Source organism: Lupinus angustifolius, chromosome LG02, assembly GCF_001865875.1.
Source record: "Lupinus angustifolius cultivar Tanjil chromosome LG02, LupAngTanjil_v1.0, whole genome shotgun sequence".
NCBI classification, from domain to species: Eukaryota; Viridiplantae; Streptophyta; class Magnoliopsida; order Fabales; family Fabaceae; genus Lupinus; species Lupinus angustifolius.
The window spans coordinates 1,697,396-1,713,836 of NC_032010.1; the positions used below are offsets into that span (position 1 = coordinate 1,697,396).

Genomic DNA, 16,441 nt, shown 5'->3' on the forward strand with positions numbered 1-16,441 from the left:
CCCTTAATAGTATCGATGAGAGGATGTAATTGTTAAATATTTGAGTTGCTTAAATCTCATATACGTTCAGAAAATATTTATTGAAAGAGAAAATTTATTTTGATGATTTTCGAGTTTCTCAATTATTTTTTATGATCTCTACGTTAATATACTCCATTTTCTACATATTTACATTATATTTTTTTCACATACTACCAAAGAAAATTAAAATAGAAAAAATGGAATAAAAAACAATTTGTACTTTCTTATATGTGTTAAGTAAGTTTATTTTAATTATATTCAAACTCAAGTCAAACCATAAAACCGATAAAAAAAATTGATTTTAAATAAACTTACCCACTAAAACCAATAAAAAAATTGGCACCAAATTCTCTTGTCGTTTGTCAATCAATATTGGTCCAGCTCACAACTTTGAAAAAGCATGCCTTTGGAAATTTTGTATCAAACCATAATTAAATGGACTTGACTTATAATAGTGCGAATAAGTCATTTTTTTAATTGTTAAAAAAACAAGTTATAAATAAAAGAAGTAACATGAATAGCATGATACTACAATCACTTATTTTTGTATAGGATTAAGGTGTTTTAGCAATGGGGAAGGTTTGCAAAGAGTTTTGTGTTGATTTCATGGGACTTCTCATGGTAATGGTTATTGCTCTCACTCTCATTCTCATTTGCTCTTCTCCTCGGAGGCGAGTTGTGATGTGTCGCTTTCCTTAACAACGCTTAGAATCTATTGTCATAAACAACCTCTTCCTTTGCGGGTAAAGTGGCATATATCTATCATTTTCAGATGCTATTGGTCGGAGCCTCGTATATTATGGCTCTTTATGGAGTTTTATGTGCATAAACCAAATGTTGATTCCTCCTATTTTCACACTCTTGTGTGGTTTTTATGTTGTGTAAACCATATTAGTAGAAAGGAAATAAAGCTTTAACCTTTTCTTTTGGTGTTTGTCTTGCATCTCTTATTATGAAGGGATTCAAATGTCCAAAAATAGGTCTCTCTAAATATTTAATTGCCCAATTGCGCATACTATAATGTACAACTCATCCTTCAACTCTCCTAAGCGGACATTTTTTCTATCTACAAGATTCGAACCCGAGACCTTGCTTAAGGAAAATCAAACATGTACCACTTGAACCAACGTCCGTTGGTTCCTTCAATTCATTATGGAAACTAAGGCAAAAATAAGGGCAAAATTTCTGCAGCATAAAAACACAATGAAGAAGGTAGAACATATATCGAACTCACACCAGCTATTGAAACAAGAAATTTTCAAACAATAATTTTTTTTGAAATTTCTTTTCTTCAACTTCCCTAAAAAAAAAGCCCACATGCCTTGAAATCAATTGTCTTGTAATTGGATCTTCAACAACTCAATTACTTCTTGAACCATCAAAACTACTTAAACCCCAAATTCTCTCATTTCCTTAATCGGGTAGGCTTGTTGTTTAATTGATCTGGGTTGAACCTCATCACCACATTATTGGTGGTCTTAAAAAATGTTCCTAAGTTTAAGAAATTGTTGATACAACGAAAATGATTATTGCAAAACATTCGTCACAAGCAATCAAATGAATGACACATAATAAATAGAGGAGAAAAAGAAAATATGTTATGTCTCTGAAGCATAGTAACTTTGTAACGGCTGTATTATTAGAAATCAAGATTACAAACTTTAATACACCCAACTAGTGTTTACCTAATTCATATTTTTATGGGCTGAAGGCCCATAGGATGATTCTACTTGGTGCAAAATATAATAATGAAAGATATAATGAAATTGAAAAATAGGAAGTCCTATTTTGAGTTGATTATATTTTTGAGTGAAATGTAAAAGAAAGTCTCACGTATTGTATTTTGAGTGAATTGAATTTTTTTCCACATTGAGTACTTTGTACAATTGAGAAGTTCTAAATTCTACAAATAGAATCATTCTCTTTTAAAAGATTGGATAGATTTATTAGCAAATCTATACAACAATTTCACCACATTAATTGAAATAGACGAATATTGCACTCTTTGAGAAATCTAAGCAACAATATTCACCTTAGTAAATATCACGCAACAATCTCCACCTTGGTGAATATCCTATTCCATAGGAAATATACCTTGCTTAATCCCTAACTCTATGTAATCACCTCTTGCAAGAGACTTCCTCTACATGAGAGCCTACTCTTTATTTAGCTAAGCCTTTCCAAGTATTTTTTACGATGTCACCAAGAATCCATTTCTTTTTCAAACTTGTGTGTAACTTCCCTAAACTTGTGCGCTCATTCTCCAAATTTGCACCATCATCCAATGCAACATGATGCAAAGCTATCCCTTTTTAGGAAGTATTTTGATAGAGCGAAATCTCTACACTAAAGTTCAACAACAATCGATCTTTACAATATCCAATCACAATTGATCAGTGAAGCGTTTTTGGAAAGTCTCAACTTCTACCACCATTATCTATACCTACAATTATAGTTCAAAAGAACTACCATACTTCACCTTAAGGAGTATACTCACCACACATATGTATCAATGTTAACCAATACCTGTGTCACATTCTTGCATCCAAACTAATGCTTGTCCCACACCATGTATCTCTACTAATGCTTGTGATACACTTTGTATTCAAGTCAATGCTCATGTAACATATTGCATCAAATTCAGCCAACACCGATATGCGCTTGTGGACCCTTTAGCAATTAATACCCTTATCCATGATCTCGTAGAAATGCCATAATATTACACCATTTCTCATGTGAGATGAGATCATCCTTCTTGACATTTAAAGAGTATTTACACTTGTCTCTAAGCCCGATGCTCTATTTGGGACCCAATCCAACATATGAGGTTATGGATCCAACATGGTTGTGGGCCCTATTATGATATTGTCATGTTTCATTCTCCTTCAACTCGTGATTTATCCTCGTTCATTGCCTTTGATAAACAATGTCCAACAAACCCGTCTTTCACTCTTCTTTGATAAACATTGTTCAATTGACTCTGATACTGGTTGTTGGTGCAATGAAAGTGACTATTGCTTAATGTTCGCTGCAAACAATCAAAGAAAAGAGATATAACAAATAGAAGAGAAGAAGACAATATAATTTTTAATGTGATTCAACCAATTGTGCATACATCATCTAGAATATTAAATAACTCCCAATATATTATTAGATATTAGGATTACAACTTTTATCACAATATATATATTCTAATACCTCAACTTAATTATATGGGCCCAAAATCCATAGAGTATTTCTAATTGGTACAAAATATAATATTGAATTAATTTGAATATAATATATCATTTTAATCTCCTCATTAATTTCAATACAAGAAATATGAGGTTTCTTACAATCATAAATTTGAATTATCAGAATATAAGCCTCTTTTGTTGGCTTAGGTTGTAATGACATGAAGTAACATTGGCTTTCATTTTTCATTGCATTTACCTAGACCACTTACTTTGTGACCATCCTCTGGGTTAGCCTCTTAGCTTGAGAAGTAGACTTTGCCTCAACCCTACAAAAAGGTAATCTTCTGAACTTTCTAGAGAAACAGGTTCATGTACAAATTTTAATAGTCATAATTATTATCATTAATTGTAGTATCATTTAATTATTGAGTCATTGACTTTTTCACTTTTTCAAAGATCAATATTTTCTCTTCTATTAACTAGGTATCGTTTCATACACTTTGTCCCTTTGGAAAGATGACATATAACCGTTTTTTGGCACCTATTTTCCCTTGTCAACCTTTTCTCCCCTTAAATCTTCATACTCTATATGAAACTCCATTTATGAATCGATCTTTACAAGTTGTGGTTTTGTTTTGTAATAATCTCCAAGGTTTTAAATTGTAGTTGTGATCACAATTTAGGAAATTCAATAAGTCTTGACGTTTCGAAGAATTGTTGACATATGCGGCCAGTGCGCTCACAATTTTGGTTGTGATACGGGTTCAGTCACTACGAAAACCTTAACATATGTTGATAGCGGTTGCGATCGTGGATCAAACATATTTGTGGGGGATTTGTGGATTAGATTTTCTGATCAACATTCGAATATGATCTATCATATTCTTCTCTTATAGTAGGTGTCATCATCAAGAAGGGGATATTTTCCAGAGAAGCTTGCTAGCAATTCAAAAAATTTAGGGTTCCAAGCATGTAAGGAAAATTTTCTTACTCAACCAAATAATGCATGATTCTCACTGAGGACCAGCCATCCAAGCCATTTACTCTTTAGTAAGCCTGTCTTTATCTTGTGAGAGCTGTATAATACCGGGTACGGGTATAAGTACGTGTTCTCTCGGGTATGTAATTCATCACTTTTATATTATTTTTTATGAGTTTTTTTAATGAACCCAACACATAGTGTACAATATGATGAATTTGGTACGCGGTATATAGGATAAATGAAAGAATTTTATGACAGTTTAGTTTTTTTACTGATGTTTTATTATTGCACTTTTAAAATGTTTAGTCATTATTTTGATATTTTATGTTAATATTATATGAGCTAATAATTAGTCTAAATTCACTTACCTTTTGCATAACAAATAATTATTATAACATCTATTTCCATAATTAAAACATGTGTAAAACATATTAGTTAATTATGAGTTACATAGAGTTAAGTCTCTTATATTTTCTATATAATAGGTTGATTAATTTCTTTATGATCCGTTTCATTCAATATTCAATTCATTCATTTCAATGAAAGAAAATATACATTATTTTCTTGATCCTTAATTTCTAGTACATTTTGTACATTTGCAAATGCTCCTTTCTTTCTTCTGCTGTTCTATAACTGCATGTTTTAAAGTTTTCTTCCTATTAAACTTATATTTCATTCAACCTCCATATCACTTCTTTCGATTTTCTGAATCTTAAATCGGAATTCCTAGTCTTTTTTTAAAATACCCTCAATCCTCTTGTGAGTAATTGAAGGTAAAGATTACTAGAATGAGTTTCATCTCAACCAACAATTTTTTTTAATATATATGACAGTAATCAAATCTGATATCATATTTAAGAACTTTATACCAGTTAAGACTTATAATCAAAATGTTAACTTTTATTCACATAAATTTTTAATCATCTAAACAACATATCTAAGCTAAAAATCATACCATTATCACAAATTAAAAATAGAGTAGTATTACATATACACCAAAATTTGATATTAAGCATGACACAAAAATTTGATATTAAAAGTAGAGAAACTCATTCAATCTTGTCATTTTTTTACATAAAGGGAATGTGTTAGTAATGTAGATAAAAAACTACTCCTAAAAATAACATTGTCATCCTATATATGCATGATAAATATATTATATATACCACTATATATAAAAGCATTTATGTTTTCTTTAGATCTTGCTCAGTATTACCAACTTTAAAATTGTGTCTTGTATTTACCATATTCTTTCTTGCAATCTAAACAAATCATATTGTATGAAAATTCAGAATGGGTCTAACAAAGAAAAAGCAGCGAAGTAAACGAAAGAACAAGGCAACAACAACATTACAGGAAAAAAAGCCCAACGTTCTTGAAGCTACCCCATCAGTAAGTATATATTGTGCTTTAATTTATTGATTAAGAATAGATTATATGTTCTTTATTAATTAATTCCAAGTGATTATATTTGGTTATTTAATTGTTTCTTTGTGATATTGTTATCGTTCAAGCTTTTGATCATCCCAAAAGTTTACATTAATAAAATATAAGTGCAATTGCAGCTTAATTTGTTAATGAGTTACACTACGGTGTTAAGTGGCTTTATGCCTTATAATCTTGGTCTTTCTCTTTTTACTTTCTTGGTAAAATAATGAGCAAATTTAGATTGTATATCTAAACTTTACACCTACTTACTTTGAGAAAAGAAAGTAGAGAAATTCAAAGTCTCAATTTTTATTTTTTCCCTTCTTTTTCCAAGATAGTAAACATCATTTTTTATGAAAATAAATAATAATTTCAACCTTTTAAATAACCTTCTACTAATATTATTTCTTGTGTTCTTGTGTAGGGTGATAATAATGTTGGGTTGGATAAAGATAGTGATACTGTGCAAATCCCAAGAGCTATAAAGACTAAGCAATCCAAAATAGAGAATGGACAGAAAAGGACCAGTGTTGAAAATGAAAATGGCACCACAACAAAGTCCAATAATGAGGAAGATAATGAAGAAGTTGATAATGATGAAGAACAAGATGTGGATATTTCTTGGCCAGATTTATTTGCATTGCAGTTGTTGAGTCAGGTTAATGAACAAGAGAAGATTAGTGAGCAAGAAATTCCCATGCTGCCTAATCCACTTCACAAAGAGTTGTTGATGGATTGGATTGATATCAAACACTTCGATATTGGTAAGTAATCCTTCTACCGATATATAACGAACTAATTCTTTTGGGGTGCATGATTATCTTCCCAACAAGTTTCGCTCATAAGAATCGAATATTTGACCTAATATGATACTTGAGATTTAGTAGGGTCTTATACCACTAGATCAATGTCTTTTTTAATATCTGGAAATTTTTGAAGCACATTATTGAAGTATATGTGTAACTATTTAGGAACTTTGTTAAATTATATTACTGTGTTTTTACCCAGAAACTGCAAAACATCCTGCAATTTCAACCAATGTTGGACCAAGTCATAAACCTATTGGAAGTACTAGGCTAAGACCATCCACATCTGAATTTGGTGCATCATCACAAAGAGGAATGAAAAGGGCATTACAGAAAGTAGAATCTCCACCCATTAGGGCTCAACATTTCAATGCAGCAACCCATGCACCACTTACTACACCAGCACCAAAAAGATTAGCTTCACCAGCTTTTCCTTCAAAGCATGCACCACAAATTGCACCAAGGCGTTTTTCAAAGTCTTGATCCAATGTCTGAGCCAGTGCTAGCACCTCTTGTGGAACACACTAAGGGCCACACCAGTACTAGACAGAAGTAGATAAATGTTAGAAAATGTTGGTCCAAGAAAAGAAAAACAAAAGTAGGTTGTTGGAAAGATATGTTTTTAGTAGATATATTTTGTTGTATTTTTGGTGTGATGGTCATTTTCAAGCTATTGGATGGGAGGGTATTATATTGTGATTGTGATTATATTGCATTCATTGTAATTATGATGCAATAATTGTTGTTGTAGGATAATTGTGGAGATATTGCTGATGACCACAATTTAATACTTTAAATGTAAATGGTTGCTAGGAAAAATATATCTTGTCTTTTTGGGTGTAAGGCTATACCAACTTTTAAATACAACATTATCATTAATGGATTAATTGTGATGGAATATCTTATATCTCACAATTTTTATAGAATCATGTATTTAGTTTGTATGTAGAGAATTTCAGCCAAATTGTATTATGATAAATATTATTGGCATTTTGTAGAAATTTCATAAGGTTTATTTAGGTGGCCACAGATAAATAAGAGTTATGAGGAGAAATGTAATGGATGATATAATGAAGGGTGTCCGATTAAAAACATATGTCTATGTCTCAAGCTAAAATCCTCTCCAATACTAAGAGTCTAGTACTGATATGTGAGGTGTAAAGGTAAATTTTATGATTTGTAGTTATTTATTTAATTTTTTTAAAAAATTTCAGAGTTAAAAGATTTTCAAGAACATATAAATGTTATCATCTTTATTCAGTACAAGATAGTATATAGTTTCTGAAGTTTCACTCATCAACCACCAAATTTAATTGTTCAACTATTGTTCGGGCATTGTGTGAGTTTGTTGAACATTCATTAATGATAGATTTTGGCGCAACTCAATCCAACTAGACATATTAGAAAATTACCCCATGGTAATATACAAACATGTACTTGAGGCCCCTTATGGTGCAAAATTACATACAGTAACATGGCCAAGCCGGAATCACCACCATGATCGTCTACTGGGGTGCTGGCTGACCAAATGTTGACACCCATATGCATAAAATCGGATATTGATTTATGGACTTGGACTGATATAAAATGTTTAGATATTATGCTATATATGTTGTTCTTGAATGACCTAATGTAGGGAACCTACAAGTAATTCTAATAACCTAACAATAGTCCTAAACTTTTTTGGGATATAAACATAATTGATCGAAAATCATTAATAAATTTATGTGTTTTGTCTTTCTTCTATCATAACTCTAGGTCATGGTGGAGAATAACTCTCTCTTATAAAGACAATCTCGGATGCATGCTTTCTAAACAGTTTGTGAACTTAAATCGAATAGAGTTGGAGTTAAATAAAAAATGTTTGTAATGAATCGAATTTAGAGCTAAATATATTTATTTTGAACCCATTCATTTTCCATCCCTAACTTACTGCTTCTTGCATGTTACAACTTTTGAACTAGAATATGATGATGCATCATATATATTCAATTGATAACCTTAAGTGTGTGTATATATTATATATATAATATAATTGAACCACCACTTAAGAAAGGATTTTTTGTGTGTGAATGATGGATTTGTTTCACAACAATACCTCTCTAAATGAACCTAGTCATGTTTTATTGAAGATAGAAAAAGAAGAGAATAAATTAAAATAAATTCAACATAGAAAAAGTGGAAGAGAATCTAAAACACTAGATCATGAAACATGACAATTTTCCTATAACTTTTAAACATGTGGACTAAACCAACAGGTACCAGAACAATATTTTTTTTATGTCGCCTCAATATTCTGTTCCCCCTTGAAAAAAATTTCAAAGTTTAAAATGCCATTGTTTTATTTTATTTCACATAGTATCATTATTTTAAATTGTGGATCATATCATCAAATGCGAATTTAATAGTGTGGTTGTGACCACCACCATAGTCTCATCACAACATAATTGCAGTGTGACATCAAATCATAATGATATGTCTGCATTTGGGTCACATTGGACCATATCAAATTCAAAAATATTTTTTAATCAAAAAATCATTCACAGTTTCACACCTTAATGACCACAATCCACATCGAAACGGCTTTAATGACCGCAATGAAAGAAACCACATTCTCAATTTGACTTTGACTATAAGTAATTTGATTCTGATCTTTGTAATGAATACATAGAGTGAATGAGACATGCCAAACCTTTGTATCTTTGCATGATGTTAGTGTGGTTAATTATGATGCAATTTACACATCTTCAAAGAATATTGTCTTCACTATATTACCACCCTGTGTTGTTATATCAGATTATTGGCCTTGAGTAACCAAAAATTGCATTGTAGCATTATTGGAAACAGCTTATGACGGTAGAGATAAGTTTTAAATTATGGTTGTGGTCACGATTGCAGTTACGGTTGTGATTATTGCGATTGCAGTCATTACAATTATTGTGATATGGATTGCGGCCTCTGCAGAGTGAATTATTTTTTAATTAAAAAATATGATTGAATTTGATGCAGCCTGAAACAACTATATCATTGTGATTCGATGTAACTCTACAATTGCAATGTGATGTGGTTGCGGTGGCCACCACAATTGCGATATTGTAGCCGTATCGCGTGATGTGATCCACAATTTGAATCACAGGTAGAGACTTTGAGTAACAGTATTATTGGACAGTGGTACAAGTATATAAATAAACTTCATTTAGAATAGTTATCATATTACATTGTAGCTAACAATCAAATGCTAGAAAACACTTTAGACATATAATACCCTATTGATTCAATTCAGTTTATTCTTCCAGCATGGTTTCAGGACTAAGAAACATGTTTAGTGTTCCTTTTTCAACTAGATTATGAAACATGTTTAGTGTTCCTTTTTCAACTAGATTATGAAACATGTTTAGTGTTCCTTTTTCAACTAGATTAAGGTTGATATGGTTTCAGCAATTGAGTCAATGAGCCACTTAGGTGAAGGGACATGATTTCATTGGTAGACCCTCTTAGCTTCCCTCCGATGAATACAGCCGGAACCGGCGCAGTACAGCCTAATCTCAACAGAGCTTTCTCCATTTCCCTGCCTTCAGGGTCTTGGTCAATTTCATGAACCATAGGCCTCACACCAAGTTCATGAAAAAGAATGTTCACTGCATAGCAGAGGCAACAAGAACTCTTGGTGAAAATCACCACACCCTTTTCTGAGGCCAACCTCATAACCTTGTCCATGTTGATGATACTAATCAAGTACTTCTAAATATGTATAGAATTCTGTTCCTAAGACAGAAGCAAAAAATGTAACAAAAAATAAACAAAAAAGTCTAATTTGATGTGTTTAGATTACCTTATTCTTATTAGAACTCCCAAACCATCAGATCGAATTCGAACGAATTCGACCCAATGGTTTGTACTAGATTATGGCAGTCTAAGGAGGAGAATTGAGAAATAGAAAAGTATATGAAGCTTGAGGTTATTTTGAATGAGATTGTATACTAGACTATTTATAGAGACCATTTTCTTTGAGCATGAGCAAAACACATTCAAAAGAGGTCTTGCTTTTACAATTTAGATACCCAACTTAGTCTATATGATGTTATTCGGTTGAGCAAGTTGATAGACATATATCTATTAGCATATACTTCCATTATATTACTCTTGCTTTGAGACCATAACCATATAGTATCACTTAAGATTTGCATCAACAAAAACCAAATGAAAACATTATTGCTGCTCTACATCTGCAAGAGTGGTTACGACCTGATTTTCGGTTGGAAAACCGACTTTGCGACTATTATCTTTCTGTGACTAAGTCAATACAATTTTATAGTGTTGAAAAAATAATGTGCAAAATTATGAAGAAAAAAATGCTTGCTCTATATCAAGAATCAAAAGGTAATACAAGTGGAGGATGGTCAATTGATACCAGATTCTCACAATCAATTGGTTTGAGTCCTTATGCAGACAGATTGAGACTGAAAAGGCTTTAGGTGGCTGTAAATGTGAGATTCTGTGTTGCACCCACCAACTTGTACGATTCTCTCACACTTAAGAAGCTTAGTTTAAGACACTACTATTGCAGTGGTTCAATCATAACAGTTTTGAGAAAAAGCATTTGACTATAGAATGGAGAATAAGGACAGTGAAGAACACAGGAGTATTTTATAACGAAGTTCATTCAATTGTGTTCTTGTTCTCGGGGAATGTTGACAGATACCAATATATTATTAGAGAATGTGTTTACAAGCTCCAATACAATGCCTCAAACACACACGTAGGGACTTCTGGTACAAATATATATAGTCTACTAACCGGATCCAACACATAAATCTTAAAACTTGTAAACCAGATTCAGAAAATTGTCAATAGGGTACCAGATAGTACTTTTTATACAAACTTGTATTCATACCCTCTAAACAGGACCCTCAACAAAAAGAAGAGGTGTACTTGATTAAACTTTGCATGCAAGTACTATCACATACCCCTTCAGTATATGCAGCTTCTTTGAATTTGAAGTATGAACTAAAACCAAATGGTCTTTGCATCCTTAAGCATTTGTTTGAGAGAGGCATCAACATGGAGGGAAATCACATTCCAAACTATGAACACTGCTGGGACTGAAGGGTTACATTCCAAACTTCTTAAAGCCCACTCCATTTCCCTTCCATAGGAACGTGTGTTGTGTGTATGTTGTGTATTTGTGCATGATTTTGGGACAGATCATATGGATCTTCTATAGGAAATAACTTTATTCTTATCATGAGAATAGTTAGACAATCTTTAGAATTACATCAAAATCACTTCTTTACCACGTCAAGGAGCTATATAATTTCAAGTTTATTTTACTATTTATATGAATCAAAATCAAGGCATAAATGGAATAAACAAACAAAAATGTTTCTTCTACACCACTCTTCTTGGGGTAAGAGGTATAGGAAAGACAAAGACATGAAACGAGAACCAAAATGAAAGGGAAAAGAGTGGAAAGGTGATGTATGAAACAAATTTATAAAAATATAAAAGGAAATAATTTGTGCAGTGTTTTTAAATTTTTTAAAGACAACACAACCCTCATTCAATCCTTGGTGACTTTATTCATCACAGTTTGTACCAATCCAAGATCAATAGGTTATTAATATCTCATCACATTGGATAAGACTTTACACATTAAAAAAACAAGTACATGACAAGGGAACATTTGATATATAATTATCATCATAATCACCCATAAATTACAAATTATGGTTATGAAATGTACATCTATAGTCATTTCCTAATCAAAACTTTGGGTTTAAAGAGACCTTCAGCCAAATGCTTAAAAAATGGTACAGATGGGCATGATAAACATCCACAATGATATCTCACCCACTTGATCATGTTGGGACAACAGAATTATAATGCTCCCCTAGCCCAAAAGCATGCTTATGATAAGATAGCATGATACTCAAATTATATGAGCCAGTACCATTTTCAGATTTATACTCCTTCCCCATCTCCACATCTGGGAAGGACCCAGAAAATATCATAATATGCTTTTTAAGGCAGTGAGTCAAAGCACCAAGCTCTAGTTGTCCTCCCCATACAGCTGTGGATTCCACTTCTTTACAATAATTTTCAAACTTCTGGGCTGGTGATTCATCAGAATCACCTTCAATCAGATTCTCTGACAGGAAAAACGGAAGGAAATCAGATGAATGGTTCCTCATATAAGCAGCCACCATTTTTCTAAGTTCTTGATATGTATAAGGTGATCTACCCCCAGAGAGGATGGCAAGCTGATCCTCAACGGCTCTGTAGAGGCAATGCCCATCCGGCTTTATTTCAGTAACAGTCAAACCAAGAGGCTTCAACTTCTTTTCCAATTTCTCATTTTCAATCATACGATCACTTACAATGTTGCTCTGTTCTGCTTGGATTCTCTGCTCCCTTTCTGCTTCTTGTTGAGCTTTTTTGTCTCGTCTCTGTTTAGCTTTGCTGGACTTTGTATTCTCAGGTTGACTAGTAACAGATACTCCAGCTATGGCCTTCACCAACGTGTCCAAATTGTTCTTTTCATTTCCATTACCACTGCTATAGCCTAATGCAGCTAGTTCTTTTGAATGTTCCTCTTTAAGCTTTCCAGAAAGTTGAGAAATCTCTTCCTCCACTTGCTTCTTCTTAGCTTTCTGTTCAGCCTTGCTACCTTTAGCTGCTGCCTTTTTCATTTCAACTTCTTTCTTCTGCAGCAGTGATATCTCTTTCCTGAAAATACACAAGTCATTGTATAAGATAAGAGTGTGTATCACACGAGAACCATGATTACTTACAAAGTAACACAAGCAATAACAGTCAAGTTAAGAGTTTCAATTATGAACCAATAATAAATAGGAACCGATAAAAAGGGCATAAAAATCAACCAAGTATTTCGAAAGCATAGGAGACTTAAGGTATTTAGAATTGGAAAAATAAAACATGTAGGTTGTCTACCATGCAAAACAAACTAGCTTTCAGTAGAGTCAACTCAAAAGGTTGGGTGGAAAAGAATATGGACATGTTGGTTCCTCGAGTATCATCTCAACTTAATAAACCTTAGACCACAGAGTGCTTGATTTTATTTACTCTACTATTGTTGCAGGTTGATTGGTTGAACATGGCAAAAACTGTTGAACCCCCAAATGCCGAAGTGGCTAGGACTGGTAACAAGACACTCACCTGGGTGAATGAAGGGCTAGTTCATAAACAAAATCGAGTGGAACAAATACAAAACAAGTTTTAGATCAGTAATGTGATTCACATTGTAAATCAAACAACATGAAAATCTAAAGGAAAAACTTAACTAGAACTATAAAGTTTTGTGATATCTTACTATTTTGTGTAGAGGAATAATCGTAAGTAAAATAAAAATGTAATTTACATAAATAATAGACTTAATTAGTTATGCACTTGTCAAAGAAGGTGACATGAATAGAAGTGATTTAGCCAGGAATTAGTTTAAATTTGGATGGGATGGAATTGGAAATGGAAATTTTGGAAAATAAGTTGGGTGGGTATGTATGATAAAGAGTATATGTGGGAAGTGTGTACTCATTGAATAAGAATTTAACAATATCAGAATTCTAATCTCAAGTCGAAAGAAAGCAGCAGAAGACTATTCTGGAAACACTCTATTTCATTCTCAATTCTAATTCTAAACTTTGTTGAAAATTATATAGAGAAACATTGAATTATAAAAACTGTGCGCAAAGACACTCACATTAATTTGTCCACATATCAGATACTCAATGGCAGCAGGACACTCTTATTTCTAAAACTCTGTAGTTAGTCTGACAACTACTCTAGATCATGGCTATGGCAGCTAAAGACTTTAAGCATGTCCTCTGGCTTATGTTCCACAATGCAGTCCCCACAATGGACTCTGAAGAGGCATTAATGACTTTTGACTGAGTTTTAGTCTACCTTTAATTACTTACACTATGTTTGGAGGATGGAATGGAATTGGAGTTACCTTCACATTGTTTGGATGTTTACATTCCATTAGTTCACCACAGTATAATCTTCGCTAAAAAATTCTCTCAAACAATGTAATCTTCATTTATGCTCTTCCATTCCATTTCCACTCTATCCCATCCTTCAAACATAGCATTAGACGTCTAATTACGAGATCGGACTTCTAGTAGTTACGGATTCAAATACAATTAACAATAATTAATTATTTATCTGCATCAGGAAGTTTCAGCAAGTTCTGTAAATGGTCTGAAGAGAACAAAGGTTAAAGAGGGGAGAAACATCAAGAGATCTCTTAGTACTGGTTCAGTATAACGAGAGAAAGTAACATGGCAAAACATTTCAATCCAAAATCCATGAAACACACCTCCAATATTGTTGCCCCATGTGTGTCGGTAATGGTATAAAGGTATTATTGTATTTAGGATCCATAACAATTCTATAGATGGTTTTTTAACAAGATGAAGTGCATTGCCCACCATATCAAAAAACCAAAGATTGATTCAGAATACATGTCCTTAACAAGTAGCATTTGGAATCCAAGATTACTTCCAAAATATGGTTATCTATGCCGCCATATCCACTAATCTACCGAAGCCATATCATACCCACTCTTCCTAGTATGGTTATCATATAATTAAGCTATCGATCTGTCCAATTATGAATCTACCATGAAACTCCTTGTTCATTACAAGAGAAAACAAACTAAAGAAATGACTTAACAACTCTAGATTTCGAGGCGGATAAAGTATCTTCACGCCCGAGTTTGTTAAGACCGCATACACATCTACTCTTCCCAAACCACACTAGATAAGAGCCTCGTGCACTAGGCCGCACTTTTACTCGATAATGTTAATCTTATAAAGAGTGATTCACCTGTGCCGTGCAAGGATTTCATCACGTGTTTGCTGCTCCTTCTCAACTGCTTCGTCTGAAATAACTTCTTCATGTGTCTTCTCATCAGCATCCTCCATTGGAGTAACCCTAAATTAAAAAGAAACAATTAGAGATATTATAAACAAATCAATGCATAATGAAACAGTGTCTTTATTATTATTATTAAGTTCATAGAGAATAAAAAAAAGGAAGAAGAAATGAAAAAGTGTGAAGGTGAAACTCACAAAACAAAAGAGGATTTAGGGTTGCGAAGGTTTTTTCTTTCAAATTCTGGAAAGTAAGAAAAGAACAACAGCAAAAACAGGATCAGGGAAAAAATTAATACTTCGTCCACTAGTTTTCTTATATAATTTTTTAATATGTATTAGGAAAAAGATATATATGTAAATGTTTTTTACACTGTCATTTATTACTATATCATTTACTATTGATTTTTAGTTATTATTGACTTTTATTATTAATTAAATAATCCAAACATGAAAGATTAGATTTTTTATAGTGACACTTTCGGGTCCATATCATCTCCATGGAATGAACAATCTTACTTAAAATTGTTTTTTGATAAAATAAAATTTAAAAATTAATAAATCTAGTGGGGTAACTCCGCTAAATATCAAGATGACCAAAATATTAAGGTTTCGATTAATGAGAGCGATGTTTGTTAGGAATAACAACTACAAATTTCGAAAATGATTAGTTCTTTAATCAAAACGGTGACGAATACTATCAGTAGTACCAACAAAAACATCTAGTAACTTAAGGTGTGATATGATCTACAATCCTTACCTCTACACTAAGATGCTCTTATCAAACTTACACTTTATATACTCATTTCCCTAACACGAAAGGCTTGTTTGGGAGTTAGATTTTCGAGAGGGAGGAAGAGAAAGGGAAGGTTTTGAAGCAATGAAATACACTTGTAAATGACTTTCAAGTCTTTCATTTCCTTCCAAAATTCAATTCTCGAACTAACCCTAAAACAATATAATTCATAAAAACATACATGAAGCCACTGATTCTTAGATATGTTCAATGAATATATCTAAATTCAATGTAAAAAAGTACAAGCTCAAAATTGACAATTTATCTAAACCAATATTAATGGCAACAAATTGCACTCCTCCTTCCAAGAATTATGTTATGCTGTAGGTATATACCTCAAT

General features: G+C 32.5%; 2 protein-coding genes across 2 annotated transcripts; one reads left to right on the forward strand and one right to left on the reverse strand.

The window, feature by feature from the left end:
* LOC109325694 lies at nt 5,473-7,058 on the forward strand. The gene is made up of 3 exons (XM_019558211.1): nt 5,473-5,571; nt 6,032-6,371; nt 6,616-7,058. Exons 1-3 carry the CDS (start codon nt 5,473-5,475, stop codon nt 6,894-6,896), a joined length of 720 nt encoding a protein of 239 aa, XP_019413756.1. The 3' UTR covers nt 6,897-7,058.
* Nucleotides 11,970-15,521, reverse strand: LOC109331468 (OTU domain-containing protein 6B-like). Its single transcript, XM_019565997.1, has 3 exons — nt 15,503-15,521; nt 15,258-15,365; nt 11,970-13,139 (listed from the first exon to the last, which is right to left on the reverse strand). Exons 2-3 carry the CDS (start codon nt 15,353-15,355, stop codon nt 12,272-12,274), a joined length of 966 nt encoding a protein of 321 aa, XP_019421542.1. The 5' UTR covers nt 15,356-15,365; nt 15,503-15,521; the 3' UTR covers nt 11,970-12,271.

Excerpts from the sequence above, each read along its gene's own strand:
- LOC109325694 (XM_019558211.1), top strand. The coding sequence starts at position 5,473 with ATGGGTCTAACAAAGAAAAAGCAGCGAAGTAAACGAAAGAACAAGGCA. Across the intron at positions 5,572-6,031 it reads TTCTTGAAGCTACCCCATCA|GGTGATAATAATGTTGGGTT; the intron begins GTAAGTATATAT and ends GTTCTTGTGTAG. Across the intron at positions 6,372-6,615 it reads TATCAAACACTTCGATATTG|AAACTGCAAAACATCCTGCA; the intron begins GTAAGTAATCCT and ends GTTTTTACCCAG.
- LOC109331468 (XM_019565997.1), bottom strand. The coding sequence starts at position 15,355 with ATGGAGGATGCTGATGAGAAGACACATGAAGAAGTTATTTCAGACGAA. Across the intron at positions 13,140-15,257 it reads GAAATCCTTGCACGGCACAG|GAAAGAGATATCACTGCTGC; the intron begins GTGAATCACTCT and ends GTGTATTTTCAG.